At 32.3% G+C, this 16572-nt stretch overlaps 3 protein-coding genes across 5 annotated transcripts; 2 read left to right on the plus strand and 1 right to left on the minus strand.

Annotated features, from left to right (window-relative positions):
• Positions 194–1584, minus strand: LOC105159217 (geranylgeranyl pyrophosphate synthase, chloroplastic-like). The gene is made up of 2 exons (XM_011076201.2): positions 1059–1584; positions 194–966 (listed from the first exon to the last, which is right to left on the minus strand). Exons 1-2 carry the CDS (start codon positions 1582–1584, stop codon positions 413–415), a joined length of 1080 nt encoding a protein of 359 aa, XP_011074503.1. The 3' UTR covers positions 194–412.
• LOC105159218 (NEDD8-conjugating enzyme Ubc12) lies at positions 5700–9779 on the plus strand. 2 transcript variants are annotated; one of them, XM_011076202.2, is made up of 6 exons: positions 5700–5849; positions 7673–7786; positions 8747–8855; positions 9007–9085; positions 9201–9317; positions 9396–9779. In XM_011076202.2, exons 2-6 carry the CDS (start codon positions 7678–7680, stop codon positions 9552–9554), a joined length of 573 nt encoding a protein of 190 aa, XP_011074504.1. In that variant the 5' UTR covers positions 5700–5849; positions 7673–7677; the 3' UTR covers positions 9555–9779. The 2 variants fall into 2 exon arrangements, with proteins under 2 accessions (XP_011074504.1, XP_011074505.1); XM_011076203.2 differs by lacking the exon at positions 5700–5849 and adding an exon at positions 5857–5993.
• Positions 12044–14297, plus strand: LOC105159220 (protein BRASSINAZOLE-RESISTANT 1). Of its 2 annotated transcripts, none has more exons than XM_011076204.2 (2): positions 12044–12528; positions 13156–14297. In XM_011076204.2, exons 1-2 carry the CDS (start codon positions 12232–12234, stop codon positions 13846–13848), a joined length of 990 nt encoding a protein of 329 aa, XP_011074506.1. In that variant the 5' UTR covers positions 12044–12231; the 3' UTR covers positions 13849–14297. The 2 variants fall into 2 exon arrangements, with proteins under 2 accessions (XP_011074506.1, XP_011074507.1); XM_011076205.2 differs by having other exon boundaries at positions 12047–12525.

Here is a 16572-nt window from a genome sequence, read left to right on the forward strand (position 1 = left end):
AATTGCATACAAAATTAAGTGAGACACAGAAAGGTGGTCTCACTTAATTATAAGGAATAGGTAGATATTTAGATTACATGTACATTTTTTTAAAATATTAAATAACATAATACATATAAAATACATATTCACTATTGAATCCAAAAACAGTATCTTAGAAAGGAAATATTATCCCATAAAATAGAAGTCCATGTAAATCAAGAAAGATGCCAATTTAACACCAGATAACGTCCAAATTTTTGTTCCTGCCAAATTTACCAAAAACGGAAAAACTACAATGTGATTTTCATTGCGTACAATTACAGCATAGGATATATATGTATATAGATATCATCTTAAACACTTCCAACAATTTACTACAACAAACATTAAATTCTAGAAAACAAGAATTAAGCCCAGAAATCTCAGCAAATTAATTCTGCCGGCGAGCAATGTAATCAGTCAACGCCACCAGCGGCGCCACCTTTGCCGGATCGAAATCCGCCAGCTGTATCTTAGCCTCTTCATTCAACTTCTCAGCAAACTCCACAGCCCTCTCCAGTCCCAACAGCTTCGGATACGTCGTCTTGTCTGTCACCAGATCTTTTCCGGCGGTCTTTCCTAGCTCCTCCGACGACTTAGTCACGTCCAATATATCATCCACCACCTGAAAAAGCAGCCCGATTTTCCTAGCAAAAGTCCTCAAATTCTCCACTTGCTTATCACTCCCCCCACCCATGATTGCACCTAAAACCACCGCAGCCTCTAACAGTGAAGCAGTTTTGTGTATGTGTATGAATTCCAATATATCCAATCCCACATTTCCGTTGTTCCCTGTGCAAGTCAAGTCCGCCACTTGCCCCGCCACCAGCCCCCCCGTCCCTATCGACTTTGCCAATTCCCCCACAGCCGCAAGAACCCTTTCCGGCGCCACCGCGGTGGTTGCGGTGACCATGAACTCAAACGCATAGGCCAGTAAAGCATCACCTGCGGAAAGGACAGAATAAGATGGTGTAGGATGTATACATATATATATGTGTGTGTGTGTGTGTTTAGTATGACTTTTTGAATTAATTTACCAGCCAGCACCGCCACATTCTCGCCAAACACTTTGTGATTGGTGGGCTTGCCACGGCGGAGGTCGTCGTTGTCCATACAGGGCAAATCATCATGGATGAGTGACATGGTGTGGATCATCTCCACCGCGCAGGCTGCAGGCATGGCTGCGGACTGGTGGCCGCCCACAGCCTCGCAGGCGGCAATACACAACATGGGGCGGACCCTCTTACCGCCGGCTAACAAGGAGTACCTCATGGCCTCGTGGATGATCGGCGGGTTCTTCACCGGAACCGAGTCGTCCAAGGCTTTGTTCACGTAATTGGCTTTCTCAACAACGTAAGCTTTGAAATTGAAGGTGGGTTCGTCTTTCGAAGTCAAGATTCTATCTTCTTCGGCAATAATGGCGGACACGACGAACGGCGATACGGGCTTTCGTAACCTGAGGAAATTAGGTTTGATTCCCCGGTGGTCGGTGGAGCCAATGAAGGGTTTTTTGGACGGGCATGGTTGCTTGAAAATGGAATCGACAAGATTCATAGTCCTCATTCTGGTTCTTGATTTCAGCAAAACAACAGTTTTAGTACTGTTCTGTAACTTTGCGCAACGGGTTCAGAACTACACATATATATAACATACATGTAAATAAATAGAGATAGAGTTGTAGATGAGAGAGGTACCAAAAAAGTCAAAGATAGAGAAATGAACCTAAACATGAATGATGGAAGAAGAGAAAGTACGATGACATCAGATGATACTACTAAATTAATACTACGTTTCCATTTTTTTCTTATCAAGTGTGTACAATTATTACACGCACGTCTCATTCTAAAAAAAATGACAATTTAATTAATTATGTAATCATCACTTCATGGTGTTTGATTGAGTTGTAAATATCTATTTATTAAAAGAATTATACTCTCCTCTATTAAGATTTAGTATAATTATATATAGATTTTATTTGATTTAAAAATTATATTTAGTACTTTTAAAATTTGCTTCTATCTAACAAATAAGTTCCGTCAGTTGTTAAAATTCACTAAATTTGCTAATATTAACAAAAAAAAATTGAATTTTTCATGGTGGAAAGAATAGTTTTTTGCATCGATTTTATTTAATTATAGTGAATAATAGTCATTTACCATGATTTTTAGTTATAGCCACTAATATTATAGTCAATAGTAATTTTTTTCTAGTATATACCTCTCCTTACATGCATTAAAGCATGAAGACGTGTGATGTTAATTTGGTCATAAGAAATTTATTTGACCTATAATAAATTAATAATAAATCAGTCGGAGTTAAGTATAACTTTTTTTTTCAATTTTTTTGTTAATAATCAACAAATTCAGTGGATTTTGACTAATGAATGGACTTATTGTTAAACGAAAGCAGACCTCAAGAATACTATATATAATTTTTCAAACAACAGAAGGTTTACATGTAATTGAATCAAATTTTAAAAAGAAGAGTGTAATTATTCTTTTAATAAATTAAAAATTATAATTATCTGTCACCCTTCAAGTTTACAAAATATTAGGTAACATGAATGAACACAAGAATTTTCTATTCCAAAAGTATAGGTGTATCACAAAATATTTTGCAGGCTTTAACTCAAACTGAATTTGATTAAATTAAAATTAATCATTTAACAAATGCAATTTGATTGACAAATTGAATTTTTTATTTCAAATATTGTTATATTCTCTATTTAATTAATATATTAATTTTACAAAATTTCATTATTTATTTTATTTAAAAGAAAGAAAGGTTTTAATAAATAAATTCACTCGTCAATCAAAATTTACTGAATTTATTGATATTAATGAAAAAGTTTAGATAAAAAACCATATTTTAACCCAACTGACTTATTATTGATTTATTATAAGTCAAATAAATATTTATTAATCAAATTACTCTTATACATCTTCACATCTTAATGCATGCAATGATGTATATTTTCACTGTTATAAGAGTAGTTTAGTTAGAAAAATATTTGTTTGACCAGCAATAAGTCAATAATAAATCAATCGAGGATAAATATCAATTTTCATTCAATTTTTTTTTTTTGTTAATATCAACAAATTTAGTGAATTTTGACTAACAAGGAAACCTAGGTGGAAGTAAACCTGAAGAGTATGATCTTGTAATTATCAAATTATAAAGAGTTTATACGTAATTATACTAAATCTCAAGAGAAAATAATGTAATTGTCCTTTATTATATAATTAATTGAGCCAAGACAAACCTAATTTGAATAGTGCAACATGGGGCAAAGTATTTGGAATAAAATTTTCAAAATGCATAACTGGTGAGTAATTTGCCAATGAGGCATAATTCAGTTGGTGAAACTGAGGCTTCATGACCCCTAGGGTTAAAATTCTGCTTTATGTGTGGAATGTTGTTAGATACTGATATCCGACAGAAATAATTGTAATTAATTTACATATGAATAGTTAATCACTCTTACTTGAAAAAAAAAAAAAACAAACTAGTGAGTAATTTATAAAACACGTCCAATCACATCTTCAAATTATACTTATTATATAATCAAGGGATAGTTACATTTATACCCTTGTATATATTTTTTTAATTATATAAATCACTCCTATTTTTTTAATAATTATATAGAAACCGCCCCATGAGTGTTTTCTGTCCAAAAAAATGATTTGAAATGTCAATAATGCCCCTGTCGGTGAAGCATTTGAAAAATAAAGTAAGATGAACATGTTTTTATGTGTGACAGATTTGCCCGTAAGGGCATATTCCTATAATTATTAAATATTAGAAGGGGCGACAGAATAATGTTATGGGGAAAAGTAATATGGGCTCATGTGATTTTTATTTATTATACCATTTTTTTAATTTAAATCTAATTTTCATACCATTGTACTTTTTAATCTTTACAAAAATTTAAATTAAAAATTTGGCATTTATTAATAAATTTTAAATGAGCATAACTATCCCATTTTACCATCATTTTTTTTTATAGAACCAATATTAAGTTACACATTTTAATAATTAAAATATGAAATTATATTTTTATATGTTCAAAAATATAATGATTAAATTATTATTTATAATTTAAAAAATATCTCAACTTGTACTCATTATTGTAATTTTTTAACATAAATACTTATTTAATAAATATGTGAGAGCACATTATACACATACCAACTAAAAGGAATATAGGCAATAGCGACGTTGGGAGAAAAGGAAAAGAATAATTTATTAAATAAATTATTACTAAATTATCTTAAAATAACGATTTGCCAATTTCAATTAAATTTAGATCAAATACAAAATTTATCTTAAATTATAATTTATATATTAGTATTTTTTATTATAAATAAAAAAAAGAGGATAACCAGTAATAATTAATATGAAATATTTTGTAATTTTTAAAATTTATTAATTATTCATTAATATGAAAATTTTTAAAGATTAAAAAGTGCAGTGTAGTAAAATTTAACTAAAATTAAAATTTGCATGAAAAAAGGACTATATGGGGGTTATAGTGCTATTTCTCAAAATATTACTTTGATACCCTATCTAAATTTCAATAATTACAAGAATACCCTTTGAGAACATTATCGTTCACAAAAAATTAGATAAATATATGATCAAATCAATGGGGATATTTGGGGTTTTTAAGGGTATTTTTGACTGACATCAACTTTTTTTTTGGAGCTTGAAAATGGGAGAGGGGGTGTCGGTATAATGATTTTAACGTTTCTGATATATGCATGTTTAAATATGCTAAAGTAAAGGATGATTAGTGTAATTTTACTAAAAATTAAGACGTGTAAATATAATTATCCCTATAATTAATTGAATCCAGCCAAATCTAATTTAATTTATACAATATTAGACATAAGTATCTTGCATAAAAAAACCACTCTACATACTAATAAATAATTTCACGTCCTCTAATTACACTTATTATATAATTAATTAAATCTTAAATGACTATTTAAAGGGATAATTACACCCTCCTTCCTGAATATTTTATGTAATTACATGTAATTTTTTATAATTTACTTCTGTTTAATAAATAAGTCATTTCATTAGTCAAGCTTCACTAAATTGTCGATATTAATAAAAAAACTTGATTGAAAATTATTATTTATCATTGATTGACTTATTACTGACTTATTGTAGGTCAACACATGTGAGGATGTATAAAGATAATTTGGTTTATAAAAAGATTTATTTGATCTACAATAAGTCATTATTAAGTCAATTAGGGGTAAATATAAATTTGTCATCCAATTTTTGGTTTAATGTCAGCAAATTTAGAGATTTTTTACTAACGAATGAACTTATTTAATTTATTAGACGAAAATAAATATTAGAGACGTTAAATGTAATTTTCTAATTATGTTTAATTAAGAATACTTATTTATCTTTAATGTGCTAAATTTTTTTAATTACATTGTTTAATTGTAAAAATAGATTATAACGGGATAATAAAAGAAATGGCACCTCCCATATTTATATGACTAAAATTATAATTTTTTCAAATAAATAATCAAGAATTAAATTATTACTAGCAAAAATAGAGAAAGGAAAAAGGAGAATTAAAAATTGATTAAATATTATGTTAATTTGGTTTTGATCCATTAATAATTTAGAAGATAGAAATTGAGGGAAAAGGGAATAGTTTCCCAAAAGTAGACTCGCTTTCAGCGTCCTTCCTCAGATTCTCTCTCTTTCTCTCTTTCTGTTGATATATTCTGTTATCGCTTCTCTACGTACCTCTGATCCCAAACTGGAAACGGCCTTGTTTTCTGAGAGGCATTTCATCGAAACAGGTGCAGTTTCAATTACACAGCGAGTCTATTGTTATTTCTGCATGATACGTAATTTTGGATGTATACGTACTGCATGGATGCGCAGATGTAGCTCCGTATATTGGCGCTATTGAGATCGTGCAATTGTTGGCTCAATTTCTTTGTGTACTGCGTCTGTCCCTATTTAATCTTGTTTTTTTGTGCTGCTATATTTTGAGATTTTTGTTTGGCTTAATTGTTGTTATTTCCCTCATTCTTCTGTGGTATGTTTGACATAAAGGGCGCTTTTTCAGGAACTTTTATCTCGTAAAGGTATTGTCTGATGTTTATACAGTTCTGTATTCAGGAACATGTTGAATGGGGGCTGAATATATGTACTGGACGTAGTGACGTAGTGTTTGTCACCAAACTTACTTTACATCTGAAAGTATTTTTCCTGGGTTTTTCTAGGGTATTTTGGCTCATTCACGTGCATGTCTGAGTATGATGTATAGTTCCACATTCAGCATTGATGCAATGTGAGAGGAGCTATAAATTGACATCGGTAGCATTTGCAGATAAATGGTTGACTTGTACACTCTCTTGGATTGGACTATGATCTACTTCTAGCTTTGAAATGAGCTATACGACTTTATATTTGAAATTTAACTTGACATTGCAATATTTTCATGTTCACACCCAAAAAAAGAGAGAAAAGAAAGGAGGTTATATATTTCCATTGCAATTGAAATATGAATAATGTTCACAAACTCCTATTGTTTTCTCCCATTTCTGTCCAGCAAATGAATCTCTATGGACGTTGTACGCATATGTTGAATGACAATTTTTTGATAAAGGGCTGAACAAGCTTGATTGGTTCATCAACAGAGGTCAAGAGTCAGCGGTTATCTGTGAGGATAATGTGAAAGACAAAAATATAAACCCAGAGAAACAAAAGATTACATGTTCTCGATCAGCTTCTCCTTTATCTTTCAAGAACTCCTGCTTCTAACACAGGAACACCCTATGCATACACCCGTCCATTATTACTTCAGTTAAAAGCCATGTTTTGGATTTGAATCTCACATAGGTTTAATCTCTTAGCAGCCAACAAGCGATGGCTAGAAGTAGTGCCATTATGGTCATTGAATGAGATTCATGTTTAAAGAAGTGAATTGACTGAGTGGTTACTTGTTGATTTTATTGTTCAGAATTGGTATCTCTTTTTCTTACACTGAACCCCTTTCTTTCTCTTAATCTTTTATACCCATGCCTTTTATGCTTTCATCATAGTTCTGTCATTGTTATAACTGTCGAGGACATGGTAATAGTTAATATAGAAAATTGAGTTTCTTAAAGCTATGAGCAGATTTTACCCCTCACCTGTCAACCTTAATCGCAAGACTAAAATCACAATTTCTTAAACTAATATGTATACTGCTAAACACTTCCATTTTAGTTGTGGTAACAAAATACAATTACATTTTCTGGTAAAGGAAATTCAGTTATTTCTTCTATAAAGCTGCTTTAGGGAAGATCCAGCTTGTCTTTCAATTTTTTTACCCTTATTTTAAGTATCAATTTCCTACAAGAATTGTTCTTATTCGCTGTAAAAAAGGAATCTTCCCTGCCAACATGAAGATGTTGCAGCTGCTTCTGTAGACAAGCTTTTGTAAATGGGTATAGTAATGTTTAAGATTGATTTCTGAATTTGTTCTGCATAGATAACACAAGTGCTCACTAAAAGAACCTGCTTAATCTGTTAAAATCTTAACTATTTTGTATCTTATCCTCTACCATAAGGTGATTGCATATGCTTCTTCAAAATTTGTTTAGTTATTCTATTTTCTGTGTTACATATATAGGCACCATGATTAAGTTGTTTAAAGTAAAGGAAAAGCAGAAAGAACTAGCTGAAACTGCTGCTGGGGAGCCTCCAGTCAAAAAGCAAACTGCTGGACATTTACGTCTTATCAGAGGTTTATTTCTTCACTAATGACTGTTAAGTCTCCAATGCAATGCACATCAAATATTCCTTTTATGTTTATTGCATGCCACCTTTCGTATTCTAATATTTCTGATGATAAATATATGAAACTGCATCTTGGAAACTTCCTCATGCTGTTTGAATACATTCTCTGTACTTATTGACCATTTATGACATTTTGAACTGTTAAAATTGTATTCAACTTGATACTTGGAAGCTACTTTCTCATGATGTGGTAGAGTAGAAACTTCCAATTTACATTTTTCCTCCAGTGAAATTGCCGTCAGAATATTTGTATCTGTGAACGATAGATACATAAAATAATTTCTTACTATCACCTTATATTAGAAAGAAGTGCAGTACAGGTCATATCTTGCAAATAGATTTTCAGATGTCCCTATGTTATACAATGAAGAAGGTTTGCTTAGTTTTCTAGTGTATTAGATGCACATTGTTAATACATAAATGATCTAATCCTAGACACAAATTTGTTAAGTCCCTTGAAGGCCCTCAACTCTCTTCCTTGCTTTGATTTTATATGGTCACCTAGCCGCTGAATTTGTTAATAGTCTGATGGATGTGCAGTCATAACTTGGTAAATCAGAGTACTTTTTCGTTAACTCAGATGACAAAGAAACAAGATTATGATGCTATGGGAAAATGAATCGATGTTAAAGTTTGGCGTTTATGGGGAGAACCTACTAGATCAATCTTGTACCTAGGATGGCTTTCTCATAGCAAAATTTGTTAGTCAAAGTGGGCCTGTGCGATGAAGAAGAGAAGCAATATCAGGACTTTAACACAAATACTTCTGTCGTTGAGGACATCTCTTCCACATCTTGGTTCTTTGATGTGCTACAAGCTGTTACGCCACTTCTTCATCTTTCTGGCACTTAAGCCTTTTAATCCCAATAGCAATTTTAACTAAATTCTTCCACTGTTGCTCATGTAGATATAAGTGAATTAAATCTGCCAAAAAGATGTACCATAAAATTCCCTAATGGCCAGGATGATGTTATGCACTTTGAAGTAACCATCTGTCCTGATGAAGGATATTATGAGTAAGTAAATATTTCTAAGCTCTGTTATCACTCGGGAGCCAAATTATTGCAATTAATATTCACATGCCAGCCTTTTGGGGATGGCATGTTGCATTCCTTTATGATTCTGTTACTTTGTCCAATGTACGTCACATTAGTGCCTTGTGTTCAGGCATGGGGCTTTTGTTTTCTCTTTTCAAGCTTCTCCACTCTATCCCCATGAACCACCTAAGGTTAAATGCAAGACAAAGGTAAAATGAAGTCTGATATTTCCATCTGGAGCTGCAGAATTACTAACTAATGCATTGAAAATTCCTGTTTATCTTTGACTATTCAGAGCTTGTTTCAATCGATCTGCTTTTGTAGGTCTACCATCCGAACATCGACTTAGAGGGAAATGTCTGCCTAAACATTTTACGAGAAGACTGGAAACCTGTGCTAAATGTAAACACAATCATTTACGGGCTATATCACCTTTTTACGGTAATCGTATCCCTCCTTTGCTCAAAATTCCGTTCTGGTGACTTTATAGTTCTCTAACCTCAGCGTCTTTACATGCAGGAACCAAATCACGAGGATCCTCTCAACTATGAGGCTGCTGCAGTGTTGAGAGAGAACCCGAAATTGTTTGAAAGTAATGTTAGGAGGGCTGTGAGTGGTGACCTTGTGGACGGCACTTGGTATCCTAGCGCCTATTGTCCCTACACCGATGAAGAATGAATCAGTTGCCAACTTACTCGAAGTTGGGGTTCAAAAATCTGTACATTTTAGATGCTCCTCTCTATCTGCAGTCTTTCTGCTTCAAATTTGAGACTGCAGGAACTGGGAAGTAGATAGCTGCTCATATCCTACTATAGCATAATAATTGATTTTCAGTTTAGACATTGTTGAAGATAATTAAGGTTAAATCTCCTGTTTTGAAGAAAATGATGAGATTGCTGTTGATTCTTGTTTAGCTTGTTAACTTCTTGTTTTTGCCTTCATATATCATTATTAGTTCACAATAGGTGCATTTTATGATACGCCTTAATTTCGAGTTTCTTTTTATAGTAATTCCAAACTTATATTATGTCAAAATAATATATTTAGAATTCTAGGGAGGTATTCTCTGATGATCGAGATTGTTTGGATAAGAATTTTCTAAATTCAAACTTATATTATTGCAATATAAAATGGTTGAAGATTTTATGAAGGCATTCTTGACTTTAGCCTAGTATTCATACCTCTTTTATGCAGGTGGAATGAATTTTTATACAACAAAAAAACCCTTCCGTTTGTATTTTTGTTCAAAGACAATTATAATTATTTGTGACCCTACTTGAATCGAATTTGTGAAAATGCCCACATGTTTCAAAATAAAAAAGCGCGTTTATGGATACGATGAATGTTTTTTCCTTGGATGCTTGATCTGTACTCGCAAATTATGTTTCAAAAACCAAGAGTATGCCTATGCCACCGTATTTATTAATCTGTCAACAGAATTCAAGTAGCAGAAGTGAAAGGCATATACACACACATATATATATATATATCAATAAGTCCACGTGGCAAGACACCATTGGTTCGTTGACCAGTTCAATAATCGAGGAGACAACTCTGGCCCCATTCTGCCAGAAAACCACAAGGGAGAAATTTTGTCCTAAAACTTCTTTTGCACGAACATGATGATATATAGACTAAGATATTGTAGCAGCTTTTCCTTTTTTCTTCCCCATCCTTTTCTCCTCATACGGTTTTCATCAAATGACTTCAAATTAAATTTAAAAATAAAAATTTAGGAACTCAAATTTTATTTATCTATATTAATATAAAATAAAAAATCATACATCAATTTTTTATTGTGCTGATATATTTAATTATTTTATTTTTGTTTTTTTATATATGATATATAGATTTATATATTTCTATTTATAAAAATATTTTAATATATAAAAAAATATTTATTATATAAACATTAAAAAATCGATAATTAGTAATTAAAAAAGTCCAAGAAAATTCTATAGTTAATTTCTTAATTCTAAAATCTTCAATTCAAATGAACCATTAAAAAATTCTCTCAATCCCAAAACATATATGCATATATATATATATATATATATATATATATTATTTTCAAGCATAAACAACGTTTACTAGCACCCCTAATATCAACTTTTTAAATTATCAAAAATATTTTTATGTACTTTTAACTATCTCTACTAAAAGTCTTCTTTTCATTTATATGGTGTGTATTTTCTATCTATATTGATATGAAAATTTGGTTCCTACTACTTTTTTTTGAGTTGATAATATTTTTAATTAGTTTTGTTTTATTTATTATTTATTTGTTTATTTTTTAAATATAATATATTAATTAATTTATTTTATTTTTATTTATTATATATTTTAAAAAATATATAATTATTTACTATATGCATTTAAAGACGATGTTCTACAACGAGTAATGTTCTAAAAAATATATATACAGTAAAACCTCTATAAATTAATAACCTTGGGACCATGAAATTTTATTAATTTATAGAGATATTAATTTATCGATAAATTAATATTTTATTAATTAAAAGAGAGACCTTTTAAATTCAACAAATTTAGTACATATGTATTGAAAATAAATGAATTCATATATATTTTATTGATTATATTCATGCATCAATCAATTTTTTATAACTAATTAAATATATTCATGTATAATATCAATTTATTGTATACAATTAATAACTATATTCATAGACACATGTATCAATTCATTGAAATTAAATATACATGTTTACAGTAATTCGTTGCACTTAAATAACTATTATAACCAATTAAATATATTCATGCATGATGAATGAAACATATATTACATAAATCTCTAGAGGATAATAAAATAATTTATAACACCCAACCATGTCTCATCATCTAAAAGGCATAACAAAATCATCCATGAATGATCAAATGCGTAAAGCATTACAGACTTCATATTTTAGTAAATTACCTTAATATTTATGAATTATTAATTTAGAGTTTTAATGGGACCTAATATTTATAAAGAAATTTTCTAAAAAATTATTATTTTATTATCTTATCGAATTTGATGATTTTTTACAAAGGCCCAAGTCGGGACCGGAAGATTTTAGAGAGTTTATTAATTTATAAAGTATTAATTTATAGAGGTTTTACTGTATATGCACATTATATTATAATATAAACAGAAGCAGGCACAGAGACACCTGTAGAAGGGCACAACAGATTCCTCTACACTTGGGAGAGGAGGTGAAGCTCATTCATAAGTAAATACTGCACACCCTGCAACGCAATATACGCTACTGAAACTTCTCTCTCTCTGTCTCTCCCTCAATTATATATACGCACATAGGCAAAAAGATAGTATTTTTAGACAGGAAAATCCAAGAAAATGATGTGGGAAGCTGGAGGATCAACAGCATCATCGTCAGCAGCTGGAGGAGCCGGTGGAAGCGGGAGCGGGGATGGTGGCGGAGCTGGGAGGAGGAAGCCATCTTGGAGGGAGAGGGAGAACAACAGGAGGAGGGAGAGGCGGAGGAGAGCTATAGCTGCCAAGATTTATGCAGGTTTAAGGGCGCAGGGTAATTACAATTTGCCTAAGCACTGTGACAACAATGAAGTCTTGAAAGCTCTCTGTGCTGAGGCTGGTTGGGTTGTTGAGCCTGATGGGACTACTTATCGCAAGGTGGTTATATCTTATTCTCTTTCAATTTTCCTCTGCTTTCAACTTCTGCTGTTGTCTTAGTTGGATCTTCCCTGTCATGGTTTGCTGAGTTGTTTTAATGGTTTTTTTCTTGAATTAGTTTAGATCTATTGATTTGAGATGTGGGTTTGCCGTATTTGGATCAAGATTGCTGTTTTATGTTCTGTTTTTTTTTTCCCCAAGATTTGTAGGCTTTGTTTTGTGTCAAAAGGGCTTTCTTTCTCATCTTCTTTCACTACTTTCTAGTTACTTTTGCCCTTCTCTCCCTCTCCTTGTCCCCTTCTTCTTTGGAAGAGTCAAGAGCTATTGATCTACTTCTCCAATTGCTTTCACTATATGTGCTATTGGAGTTTCTGGAAGCTCAGTTTTAGCATAAAAGGTTTTCTGCAGACGGGAAAGAGGAAAAATAAGAGGTTCCTTCTTCAATGACATTTGTTTGGTAAATTGTGGTCATTTAAATGATGTTTGGTTATAAACATTTCCATTCTCTTATGCTGAGGTTCAACTGCTTAAATTTCTTCAGTTGTCTACCTATCATTTTACCTATAGTGTTTGTGTAAATTTTTCTTGGATTTTAATTTGACAGAGGCATTCATTCAATTTATGATGTAGGGATGCAAGCCAATCCCAATGGAAATAGGAGGCACTTCGACTAATATTACCCCGAGCTCTTCCAGAAATCCAAGCCCACCATCTTCCTATTTTGCCAGTCCAATTCCTTCATATCAACCAAGTCCATCATCCTCTTCCTTCCCCAGTCCGTCCCGTCATGATGGCAATGGGCCGCCACACCCATTCGGTTTCCTCCTTAACTCGATCCCTTCGTCTCTCCCACCTCTCCGGATATCTAATAGTGCCCCTGTTACCCCACCTCTCTCGTCCCCAACAAGACTTCCCAAGCAAACTTTTAACTTGGAGACACTTGCCAAAGAATCCATGTTTGCCTTGAATATCCCTTTCTTTGCTGCTTCTGCCCCAGCAAGCCCGACTCGTGTTCAGCGTTTTACACCAGCTACTATACCAGAATGTGATGAGTCTGACACGTCTACCGTTGATTCGGGCCGGTGGATGAACTTCCAAGCCTATGCAAATGCAGCCAACATGGTTCCAACTTCTCCGACTTTTAATCTTGTGAAACCTGTTGCTCAGCTTGTTCCATCAAAGGATGCACCGGTGGATAAGGGCAAAGGTACAGAATTTGACTTTGAGAATATGGCCGTGAAGCCATGGGAAGGGGAGAGAATTCATGAGGTCGGAATGGATGATCTTGAGCTCACACTAGGTAGTGGGAACACTCGTGTTTGATTCACTGATCCAAACCTTTACAGATATGCTGTGCGTTTGTGGATTTAGCTACATGCCAAAGCACCGGTTTTCTAGAGAAGTACCAAAATTTCTGTTGAAAGGATATTGAGATAGAAGTCGGTCCATCACTGATTTTGGAGCTTGAATCAATTTCTGTTTTTAGGTCGGATCATTTATTTATTCAGTTGTTTTGTTACCTTCTTTTTTTCTTTTTCGATTTTTCACTTTTTTAGTTGTTGTTGGCCCCATTTTAAATTGTTTTGGGGTCTATTTACAAGCATTACATGTAGATATTTCTTCATTTTTTATTCCCATTGTGATCAAGAAGATTATGTTCTTGATTACTCTAGACGAGTGGGAGTTTATCCGCATGTGAGCTATTCAATGTTTCTTCTTCATTGAAGATTATCTTATTTAATATTAATTATACTACTTTTCTTACAGTTCAACTTCAATGCCATGGTTTATCTACAGATTATTGTCAATTCACCATCTGCTATAACCCTGTTTTTATAAGTGTTATTTAACATTTCTTCAGAGAATTTTGTATCACAGGGAACTAATTTTTATCATACTGCTTGACTACCGTCCTTTCAGACCATCGTTCCAGGTATGAATGAAACAGCTCTTCGCATTTCTTGATATTCTTGGTAGCATACAAAAGTTTTTGTAGTTGATTCCAATGTCTATTTTATGAGCAGTACACATGATGAATGATTCAGACTGAATTATTTGTAGTGACTGGTCCCAGGCAAGCTGGACATTGTAATAATGCATAATGTATACGTTGTTAATTATGAAATGAAACAATAATGTTCAATTAGAATGAAGAGTGTGTACATGATTAATTAGGAAATTGGCTTTTTAGAAACCAGAAGATCACTTTCTTTCTCTCTCTCTCTCTCTCTCTCTCTTTTCTGGTTTGTGTGTGTGTGTGTGTGTTTGTGGGCAGGACAGATAATTTTAAGTTATCCAGCCTTGGGGCATTAATGTGTTGTTATTACATGTAGTGGTTGATGAATGATGATCCCTTTGGTCTACCTGTCCTGGAAAGATATGGATGCATTATTACTCCATACTCATGATGTAAGTTTGTGGTCAATTCACAACAAATTACCATTTCAATTAGCCACAGCAAAAAAGATTGATGAATATGGGCCATCCTATTCTAAAAACTTCACTATGGTCAAGAATTGAGTCAAAATTTTACTGAAATTACAGAAGGAGCAGTCTTGAATCCTCTATTTTAAGTACATATTTTATCTGAAATATTTATATATCCTCTGGGGTTTATGAATAAGATGAAAAAGAGAGAGAAATCTTTAATTTGGTGCATAGTCACATATGAAATTTTAATGTAAGTCGATCTGATCATATTTGAACTAATCACATGAACATCAAGAAACGAGGTTTAGGAACGTCGTCTGATAGATGGATGGGTCGTGTTTGAATGGGCAGTGAGGAACAACGTTCGGGTTTCAGGCGGACACGACTCGTTATATCCAGTATGTTTCCTCCACAGCACCACTTGTCTGTCTAGTTCATAGAGGAGCTGGGGTGGGGTGTTTGGAGATTCTTTGCTGAATCCATTGTATTTGAAGTATGTTTGGAGATGATCATTTTGCTCTCACTCCCACTTCCATAATTCAATACCCAGCTCTTTGTTTGGCCCTACACAAACACAACAGGAGCCTCTCTGCATCTTCAGGAGCTTTAATGTTAGATTAAGTGCACTTCGACTCCTTCTGAAAATATGAAATTATATTTTTTTTCAAAAAAAATTAAAACTACACTTGCCTCCTTCCAAAGTTACATGTGACTTTCTTTTTTTAAGGTTTGGATTGAAAATGCTGACATCAACAAAAAAAAATTACATAAATTTTCAATTTTACTTCTTATTTAACATATGTATTTATATTTTTGCATTAATAAGAGGATAATATAATATATAGCAAAGTTAACATTATTATATTCGTTTTTCTTTTGAGTACAAAATTATTACATGAAAATGTTAAATTAGAGATAAAATTTAACATGTGCATATTTCTTTTTGCTAATGTCGATATTTCATTTAAATTATAATAAAAGAGAGTCAGGTGTAAACAATGAATTTAATTTTTTAAAGAGGCGTAAATATAATTTTGAATTTTATTGTTTAAAAAAAATAATTTCACATTTTCAAATATGGTTAAACAAAATTAGTACTTAATTTTACTAGTTTAATTTCCTTAACTCTGATTAATTAATTTCTAGCCTGGAAAAAACGAACAAGCCAAAGTTCAGGACACTTGAGAACGAGAGTTCAATGTACAACCCAAAATACTATCTCCAGTCCTAACCCACATGGCTAATCAATTCTAAACTACAACGTCCCTTTTAAAATTTATTATAATTATAAGTACACTCTTTATTATTTAAAAAATTATATATAGTGTCATTTACGTTGATTGCTAACAAATAAATCATTCTATTAATTAAAATTTATCGAATTTATTATTATTATAAATTTGTTTGATTCAAATTCACTCCGGTCCTCTATGTAAAATTCCCTCCAAAAACAAAATAGAGGCGAAAGATACCAAAGTGGTCTTGTATCAGACTGCCTGTCTTCTTGTAGTCGGATCCCCAAGTTTTTGGAATGTTCCAAACTCTACTTGAGCATCCAAATCTGGGTCAATACCAGCAAAAACATCTCTGAACAAGGTTCTAGCACCATGCCAAAAA

The sequence above is a fragment of the Sesamum indicum genome, linkage group LG3 (genome assembly GCF_000512975.1).
Source record: "Sesamum indicum cultivar Zhongzhi No. 13 linkage group LG3, S_indicum_v1.0, whole genome shotgun sequence".
Lineage (NCBI taxonomy): Eukaryota > Viridiplantae > Streptophyta > Magnoliopsida > Lamiales > Pedaliaceae > Sesamum > Sesamum indicum.